Raw genomic sequence first — 10,471 nt, 5'->3', positions numbered from 1 at the left:
TTTACAATATAGCTCTAGATCCAGTAAAGAAGCCCTTGGCACTGGTTCTAACCATTGCGTTTACTCTGATGCAACCTAAATCCAAATAGATCAGCCCGTATGCATTTATGATCTGACTCAGATTCCAATATATATGCTCCTAGTTCCATATCAGATCTGGACCATACCTGATCACATTGGTTCACATCTGGGATAGAGATCTACCCATTTGCATCCTTTGGATCAGATCAACCAGGTTTATTTAGATCCAGACCAGGATTGAATTCCATACCTGACACTAGTTCAAAATCGGGTTAGAGATCCAACCATTTTGTCTCCTTCGGGCTTTCAAGGTTTTACTCGCTGACAGAAGCCAACTTCATGTCTGTTTTTTACTATTTACAGAAAAAAAAAAGTGTGCATCAGAAATAGAGGAAATTTTAAAAGGAAAGTACAAATTGCTCATCAGAATTCTATGTTAAGTTTGATTTTCATATTGGGGCTTGGACAAGGGTGATTGTCCAAAAGCTTTGGAAGTGTCTAAAAACTTTAAATGTATGGTCGTAATTGCATTGTTTGTGGGATATACTTGACAATGACACATGGTGGCTACAGAAAAAGCTTTGCTAGCAAATCTGGTTGATGGATGGTGAGACTTTGCAATATAAAATTCTTTAATGTTTAACTGTAATAAACTATTTATTGGGGTCGATCGTATAGTCTCTCTATCTTAGAACGAGAACCAAGATATTGCCCATAGGCTATAGCTTTGGCTAGCAGCAGGAAAAAAAAGAGAAAAAGGAAAAAGAAGGATAAAGAGGGAGTGCTAAAAAGAGCACACTGTTCCTCCAATTTTAACAGAAACACTTGTAACAAACAATATAAATCAACCCACATTTTCAATTAACATTGCACATTGGTTGCAGGAAACCTTCCCTTTGCTTGGTGGTAGGTGTTGGAAAACATGATGGAAGGTTCACATGATAATACGCACACTCAGCAATACAGAGAAACAAGAATTTGTGTGGTTCGGCATTTACCTACATCCAGAGGAAACAATATGATCTTTCTCATATTTGAATAATGTCACTTTGTTACAATCCCTCATAATAAATAACTAACTTGATCTTTCAGGATACCAACCGATCAAGTAAAAAGGACTTACCAAGATAAATATATAGTAAGTATCAAGGATAGAATACAAGAATAACAGCCAGATAAAAAATAAGGAAAGTGTATCATATCCAAAATCGCCAACAATCTTCCCCTCAAGTTCAGATATCGATCTGTCCCAATTTTCTTATGATATCAAGATGTTTTTTTTTCAAAGCTTTAGTAAATATGTCGGCAAGCTGATCTTGACTTTTGACATGAAGAGTTTTAATGACTTGAGTCTAAATTTTTTCACGAACAAAGTGACAGTCGAGCTCAATGTGTTTTGTCTGCTCATGAAATACTGTATTAGCTCCAATATGTATGGCAGCTTAATTATCGCATCTTAATTTCATGGGTTCGTCAACTTTAATTCTCATATCTGACAACAGAGACTTGATCCAAACGAGTTCACAAGCTCCAAAAGCTATAAAGCGGTATTCGGCTTCAGTACTCGATCAAGCAACAATATTTTGTTTCTTACTACGCCAAGGTAGCAGATTTCCTCCAATGAACACACAGTATTCAGATGTGGATCTCTTATCATTTGGGTCCCCAGCCCAATCAGCATCAATATACCCAACAACATTTAAATTATCATTTCTTTTCATCAAGATTTTCTTTCTCGTCGTACCTTTTAGGTACCTGAGGATTTTGTAAGCTGCCTCAAGATGTGGTTCTTTGGGTTCATGCATGAACTGACTTATCAAGTTGATTGTATATGTTATATCCGGCCGAGTAACAGTGAGGTAAATGAGTCGACCATCAAGCCTTTGGAACTCGCAAACATCTGCCACCGGTTTTCCATCATCTTTCCTTAGCTTGCTGCTAGAGTCAACAAGAGTGTCTATCGGCTTGGCGCCAAGCATCCCTGTATCTTTAAGAAGACCTAGGATATACTTTTTTTGGCAGATAAAAACTCCTTTGCTTGAGTGGACAACCTCTAAACCAAGGAAGTATCTGAGTGTTCCCAAGTCATTTATCTCGAATTTGTGATGAAGTCTCTTTTTTACTTGCTTGATCAAGACTTCATCATTTTCTGTCATGATTATGTCATCGACATATATAAGAATGATAGTTGTTTTGGATCTCTGAATAGAAACAAACATGAAATGATTAGCAGAGCTTCTTTTAAAACCCATTTAAAAAAGAGTCATACTTAACTTAGCGAACCAAGCTCGATGAGACTGCTTTAGTCCATAAAGAGCCTTTTTTAGTTTGCAAACTACCCTTTCATGGTCTTGAACATGATAATATATGCATTTACCAATATATGTGTGTGATGATAATTCTACTTTATAGAAATAACGTGTTCTATTATCAATAGACAGCACCTTATCGTTCATGTCTTTGATTAGGGTAAATCCAATCATCATCGACTAGATCCAACTGATATGATATACTACCTAGGTTTATTGCCTTGTGGCTCTTAGATTGAGTCTACTAGATGGCTAAGGGCTATATTATAGAAAGTGTCATATTAGTGCCATTTGTCTTAACCCCAACACCAGCCACCACACACCACCCTCACCCTCACCCTCACCCTCACCCTCACCCTCACCCTCACCCTCACCCTCACCCTCGCCCTCTTGTGAATTATTTAAATGTTAAATATGATGATCTATTGGCTCTTATAAGACCAATAAAAGATGTCCATTAAAGCAATTTTGTGATTTCCCAATAGTGAGACCCAGTTTTTGAAGAGTAAATATGTTTTACATCACACACTGTATGAAATTCATTTTAGCTACAGGCGCAAAGGTTTCATTATAGTCAATTTTCTCTATTTGAGTATAGCCTTTCGCAACCAATCTTTCTTTATACTTTTCAATAGACCCATTGTTGTTATACTTGATCTTATAAATCCAACGACATCCTACAAGTTTTTTTTCTTCCAGACGATAGACAATTTCCCAAGTACCATTTTTTTTAGAGTATGAATTTTCTCTACTATAGCTTTTTTCCACTTAGGGTCAAGGTTGGCTTCTTGAAAAGTGTTGGGTTCACAGTGAGTGTAAACACTTAAGGCATAGGATATGAAAGACGATGAGAGAACTTTAAGAGAGAAATAATTTTGCATGGGGTGAGACGTGGAATGTGTGGATGAGGATGAAGCCAAATAGGTGTAGAAATCATTCTGACATTCAGGTAACCTAGAAATGCAACTAGATCTTCTAGTGGGAGCAACTATAGGAGCATCATTGGAATTTGGTTCATCAGCAATGTTTGGGTTTGACTCAATTTGGGTGTTTGGAGTTGGATTAGGCGAGTTTTAAAGCTCTATAGCAGAAATTCTATCACAGTTTTGAACATTTGGAAGAACCAATTGGATTTTCATTTCAATCTCCCCCTGCGGATAAACCTCATCAAAGAAAGTAGCAGGTTCATGAAAACATATTCATGTTCAAAGAAATGAACATCTCTTGAGATATAAAATTTGTTTTGATGTGGATCAAAACATTGGTAGCCCTTTTTAACCGTAGAATAACCCAAAAAAACACATTTTATTTATTTGGGTTCGAGTTTATCTCTACTTTTGGCTTGAAGGTGAACAAACACCTTTCATCCGAATACTTGTAAGTGGAAAATAGATATGGGTTTATGATAGACCATTTTCAGAGGCACACGTCCTTCAATAGAGGAACTGAGCAGACGATTTGAAATATAGCAGGCTATTATAATAGCCTCAAACTAATATTCTTTGGGGATGTTTTTTTCAAACATAATTGCTCTGACAACATTAAGCAACTGCCAATTTTTTTGCTCTGCGACTCTATTTTGTTGTGGAGTCACAGGACAAAAATTTTGAGGTAAAATCCTATGTTTAGTAAAAAAAACTCTCATAGTGGCATTGACAAATTCACCTCCATTATCGAACCGCAAGACCTTGATTTTCTTATCAAACTAAGTGAAGACCAGTTAATAAAATTTAAAAAAAAAATCTTGAAACTTTGCCTTTATTTTTAAGAAAATAAATCCAAGTTGCTCGTGAGTGATCATCAATAAATGTAACAAAATAGTTATACCCCAAATGTGATGTTACTGGGGCAGGCCCCCAGACATCAGAATGTATCAATTGAAACATAAACTCAGATGTACTATGAGAATGGAAAAAAAATAGACAAGTTTCTTTGGCATATTTGCAAGCATCACATGCACTCAAAACAAATGGCAAATGTGGTAATAACTGGTTTTGAACTCTTTATGAGGGATGGCCTAATCTTGTATGCCACAACATGCTTAATTCTTTAGGGTTGTAGAAAACAAGTGCTTTATCTCTATCATCCAAAAAATATAAGCCATTGTGTTGGTGCCCTTTACCAATCACTGGCAATGTCCTTTGATCCTGAAAAATCACATTGTCAGCTGAAAAAATTGCTAAACAAGTATGGCTCCTAGTGATGCGACTAACAGATAATAAGATAGAAGAAAACTTTAGAATATAAAGAACTCTTGAAACAACATATTTATCAAAAAAATGAGTTGTATTGATTCTCTCTACTGGGACTTTGCGCCCATCGGCAATGCATACGGATTTCTCTGTAGTGTACCGAATATCATGAAGTTGAGATACTTGTCCTGTCATGTGGTCGGATGCTTCGGTGTCCACAATCCATTTTTCAGGTAAAGTCTTGGAGGTAAAGCAATGAGTAATATTTGTCGTAACTTCATGAGTTGGGTCAGTTGGTTCACGAACCGCAAGATGTGCTTTATTAATTTGTTGCAAGGCATTTATAAGATCATCAATAGAGACTAACTTTGTTGCATAGGAGTCTTTTTGGTTAGTGAATCCAGTAGGTGTGGCTTTAGATGGTCTGCCATGAAGCTCCCAACATTTGTCCTTTGTATGGTCAGCCTTCTTACAGTAGCTGCAACAAAATTTTGGCCTTTTTGAAGTGTCTTTCTAATCAATGATGGCAGCGGTGGTGGGAGAGTGAAATGCTTTGAACGTTATTTTCTCAGTCACGGATTCAGTGTCTTGTGAGGAGGGATTCATTACCTTTCGTATGGTCTCCTCATGTTGAATGATTAAGCAAACAGTGTTGAAGGTAGGTAACAGTGTCGATATGAGAATTTGACTTCTCAAGGATTCAAACTCGGGCTTAAGACCCGCCAACAGTTTGAAAATTTTATCTTCCTCTATACACCTTTTAATGATTTTAGGATCGGCAGTGATGGGACGATATTGAGAAAATTTGTCCCATAGGCCTCTAAGGGCCCCTAGATAAGTATGAAAAGGTTTTTCTTGCTGAGTGTGGAGAAAAAAATCTTGTTTAATTTGATCAATTCAAGCAAGATTATTTTGTTCTCCATACACATCGTGAATACTTTCTCATATCTCTTGGGTGGTTTCTAAGAAAAGAAATCCCTCAGTGATGCTTGGATCTATGGAATTAAGGAGACAGGACATCACCAAATGATTTGCAGACTCCCATAAATCATAACCGACATCATTTTGTTTCGGACGAGGGATTTTTTTTGTTACATGTCTCAGCTTCCCTTTGCCACTAAAAAATAGGTTGGCTGTCTTAGACTAGTTGAGATCATTTATTCCATTTAAATTCATAGAGCTTTTCAAGGAGACATCCATAATAACACACTAGATCAGAGAGATACCTTGGAAGGGTTGATGCAGACAACCGAAGAAGGATTTGAAAACCATCGCAATGATCAATCAAATGCTATATGAGATAGAAAAAAGTGCTTTGATACCATGTTGGAAAACACGATGGAAGGTTCACATGATAATACAGAGAAACAAGAATTTACGTGGTTTGGCATTTGCCTACATCCATGGAGGAAACAATCTGATCTTTCTCATATTCAAATAATGCCATTATATTACAATCCCTCATAATAAATAACTAACTCAATCTTCCAGGATAGAAACCGATCAAGTAAAAAGGACTTACCAAGATAAACATGGTAAGTATCAAGGATAGAATACAAGAATAACAGCCAGCTAAAAATAAGAAAAGTGTATCCTATCCAAAATAGCCAACAGTAGGAATGTAATAACTGAACTTGGAAGATTGGAATACAATTTCCTTTACCAATGGAGGAAGAAACTTTCATACAACATTATATATACAAGCTTACAGCTAGGGGTGGCAAAATCTGACCCGACCCGCCAACCCGCTTCTTAGCCGGGTTCGGGTTTGGCTTAAACGGGTTCTTGTCGTAAATGGGTCGACCTGCCTAACCCGTTTATTAAACGGGTTGGGTTCATGTTAGGGGTATGCCAACCCGGCTGACCCGTTTAATGAACGGGTTAGGTAGGCAGGTCAACCCGTTTACACGAACCCGCAACCCGTTTATATATATTAACTTATCTAACCCTAAAGTGTAAAGTTAGGTATTGTATTCCAGACTTTCAGTCCTTCCTTCCTACCCAGTCGCAGTCGAGAGCCCGAGACCTCTCCTCTGAGTCCTCTCCACCTCGTTGCCATCTTCGCACAGGCGCACACCACCACCCTCTTCTCTCCTCCCTCTTGTTCCTCCTTTTGGTTTGGCAATGGCACCCAAGCAAAGCAAGTCCAACGTTTTGTTTCTCCCACTGAAGGCACCTCATTTTTTTTATCTTGAAGAAGGGGCTGGAATAAGTATGTGGTTTGTTATTCGCTTTTTTGAAAGGTCTTCTCATTCCCATCATTTGGTAGCACTGTCACACTGGTATATTATTGCTCTCTCTCTCTCTAGTGTTGGTTGAATTCTTGTGACGGTAATGCTTGGGTCTTTTTATTTTTCTCCATAATAGGCCACCAGAATCACCAAGGGTCTGAGGCACGACTGGTGGCAGCATGCATTCCCTCTCTGCCTATATTTTGGCTTTTTCATGGGTACCTTGCATTCCTCAAAGCTTATAAAAAACTCTCATTGTCCCCTGAAATAGTTGTCAAAACCCTATTTTATATTCCCAAGAAATTTTCATTAGCCAACTTATAAAAGCTCTTCTATTGGCTTTTAGAGACCCACAAGATTGCAAGTAAAAAATGTTGGTTTTCCCATCCTAAGAGGAAGCGGGGAGTTCTCTGGCTCAGAATTCAGTTTGTGGGTTGCTTTCTTCTGGGGGGCTTCTGTGGTTCAGAATCTTTTAAAATCTTTATTTAGAAAAAAGAAAAAATGATAGAAAAGCAAGTATTTTCTTTTTCTTGTTTGGTTTTATCTCTGGTTTTGATTTCAGACTTTGAGCTGCCATGATTGGTAAAAATAATAGGGACAGGTTGATTGGTTTGTTGAGAAACTATGGTGGATTTCTGAATGTGTGTAAGGGTGTTGATTGTTAAACTATGGCTTTTATTACTGAGAAGGAGCATAATTGTATTTTGAAGGCTCTTCAAGGGAGCAATTTTTTTCCCTATCCTGTTGTTGGGACACCCAATTTTTTCCTGTTTTTGTTTCTCTTTTATTTTTTTATGCCAAGGAGAGGAATTAGGCCTCTTAAAATTTGCTTAACATGGCACATGGGTTTTGATTGTAAAAGACGAACTAGAAATTGGGTGTTTTTAAAGAGATTATCCTTTGGGTCAGAGTTTTTCTTTCTTTTTCTTATTCTGGGTCTCTAGTTTCTATGATCCTTTGAAACTAGGATATATTATAGAAGCCCCTGAAATGTTTTCCTTTTCCACTGTTCCTTTTCCCCATCTGGTTCTATGGCATCAACCTCAATCTAGAAAGTATGTCTGGATCTAGAAAGTACGCCATCAACCTCATGTGAATTTATATTGTTATTAGGACCAGATCCACATCTAGAAAGTATGTCTGGATCTGAATGGGAAGAAGTTGAATGTATTGGAAATTACTCAATCTCTGCTACTGCTGGACTTCCTATAGTTTTGAATTAGAACATTAGAGAACATATTTTGAAATAGTTTAATTCATTGTTGCATAATTGTATTAAGATTTGATTGACCTTGAGGATTCATATTCCTCTAGGAAATTTTTTTGCTATTCGACTATTTGATTTAGTCTTTGTATTTTACTTAAAATATTTTGCATGCAGATGAGATTAGTGACCTATAATATTTTATCAATTTTGCTGCTATTCGACTAATTGATTATTGTAGTGTGGTGATTAAGAAACTTAAGCTTTATGGTCTTGATCACACATTTATTATGTATGATCATATGTATGATACCTCTGGTCCTTTGACTCACAACTATTAATTTTTTCCTATGTTCTTTTACTCTATTCAGGCAGTATTAAATATTACTTTCAATTAGTAATGGACAACGTTGTGGATATATCTGCTGAAGGTCCAGAAGAAATTAATTATGAGGATGTTTGTGTTGCGCCATCTACAGTATTAGGTGAAGAGAGTTCTAGTACTAGACGGAAAAGAAAACTAACCTCTAATGTTTGGAAAGTATTTAAGCAACTTCCAATTGGAGAAGATGGGATAAAGAGAGCTATGTAAATTATGTAACAAACCCTACCTAGCAGATAGCAAGAATGGGACCGGAAATTTAAAGTGTCATATGCTTGCATGTCCAAAATTGAAAACTAATGATATAGGTCAATTATTCCTTGCAAAATCAAAGGGAACTATGTCTTTACAAGTTTCTAAGTTTGATCAACAAAAGTATCGAGAATTGGTAACAACGATGATTCTTAAGCATGAATTGCCTTTCCAATTTGTTGATTATGATGGATTTCGTTCATTGATTACCTATGTATGTGATGAGGTCAAACACATTAGCAGAAACACAGCTAAGGCGGATGTTTTAAAGATGTATAAAAAAGAGAAAGACAAACTCAAATATTTGTTGTAATCTATTCCAGAAAGGATATGTTTAACATCTGATTTGTGGACATCTATAACTACTGATGGGTATATATGTCTCATTGCACACTTTGTTGATGAAAATTCAATATTGCAAAAGAAAAATCTAAATTTTTCTGCAATGCCAACTCCACACACTGGAATAGCTATATCTGAGAAAATTTATACATTGTTGACTGAATGGGGTATAGAGAAAAACATATTTTCGATTACACTGGACAATGCTTCTGCAAATGATGTATTTTTTGAGTTGTTCAAAAGTCAGCTTACATTGAAGGATATATTATTATGTGATGTTGAATTCTTCCATATTCATTGTTGTGCTCATATCTTGAATTTAATAGTTCAAGAAGGACTGAAAGAGATGGATGATTCTGTTAAAAAAGTTTGAGAGAGCATAAAATATGTGAAAGAGTCACAAAGTAGAAAACAAAAGTTTTTGGAGTGTGTTAAGCAAGTTTCTTTGAATAATAGTAAAGGATTGAGACAAGATGTCCCTATAAGATGGAATTCAACTTATTTAATGCTTGAAGGTGCTATTATATATCGTCGTGCATTTCTTCATTTACAGTTGAGTAATTCAAATTATAAGCATTGTTCGTCGATAGAAGAATGGGACAAAGTTGAAAAGATTTGTGATTTCTTGAAGTTGTTTTATCGTGTGACATGCTTATTTTCTGGATCTACATATTCTTCATCAAATTTATATTTTCAAGAAGTGTTTCTAATCCACTTAAGCATAGTCAAAGGTATGTGAAGCTCAGATAATTTTATTAAATGCATGGAAACACAGATGAATCTCAAATTTGAAAAGTATTGGAAACATCACAGTCTAATCTTAGCTATGGCTACTGTTTTGGATCCATAATACAAGCACAGTTTGTGGAGTTCTTATATAATAAAGCAGGAGGCTCTTGTGAGGCGATACAAGTTCGTGAGAAGATATTTGCTCTTTTTTATATTTATATGCAGAACAGTCCTAAAGCTTCAAATGTCGAATCTTCAATTCTTCTGGATAATGGTTTAGAACGTGGTTCAAATGATAACTCATTTTTTATGGTAATTACTTCTAATACATATATTTTCATTACTATATTTGTCAATATTTTTTTTTAATAAAATTTCTTTTTTGTGTAGGAGTTTACTTTATTTGAGAACTCTGGGAGTGCGGATAAAGCACAAAAGTCACAATTAGAATTATATCTAAAAGAGCCTCGAATTGATTGGAATTCTAAATTGAATGTTCTTGATTATTGGAAAATAAATAAATTTCGATATCCAGATCTTGCTCTCATGGCGTGTGATGTATTGAGTATTCTTATCTCCATAGTTGCTTCAGAATCTGCTTTTAGCATTGGTGGTAGAGTACTTGATCAATATAGAAGCTCTTTGAAACCTGATATAATAGAAGTGTTAATTTACACTCGAGATTGGTTGTTTCACGCTAATGGTAATCCATAATCTTATGTTGTTTTCCTTATACAAAGTATCGAATAATTTGTGGAGTTTGATTAGTGAGTTCTATGTTACTAACTATTTTATGATATGTTACTAAC

General features: G+C 35.9%; 1 protein-coding gene across 1 annotated transcript in view; it reads right to left on the bottom strand.

The window, feature by feature from the left end:
- Nucleotides 1-856: 856 nt before the first annotated feature.
- Nucleotides 857-10,471, bottom strand: part of LOC149845921 (RNA-binding protein 1-like) — a 50,194-nt gene continuing 40,579 nt past the window's right edge. The window contains exon 6 of the mRNA XM_089996084.1: nucleotides 857-1,019. Coding sequence (XP_089852210.1) covers nucleotides 976-1,019 — 44 coding nt within the window. The 3' untranslated portion in view covers nucleotides 857-975. The remainder of the gene's footprint in view (nucleotides 1,020-10,471) is intronic.

This window comes from Nuphar pumila, chromosome 2, assembly GCF_984573655.1.
Source record: "Nuphar pumila chromosome 2, dmNupPumi1.hap1.1, whole genome shotgun sequence".
NCBI lineage: Eukaryota > Viridiplantae > Streptophyta > Magnoliopsida > Nymphaeales > Nymphaeaceae > Nuphar > Nuphar pumila.
Note: the sequence above shows the minus strand (reverse complement) of the source record. Positions and strands in the feature narration are given on the sequence as shown.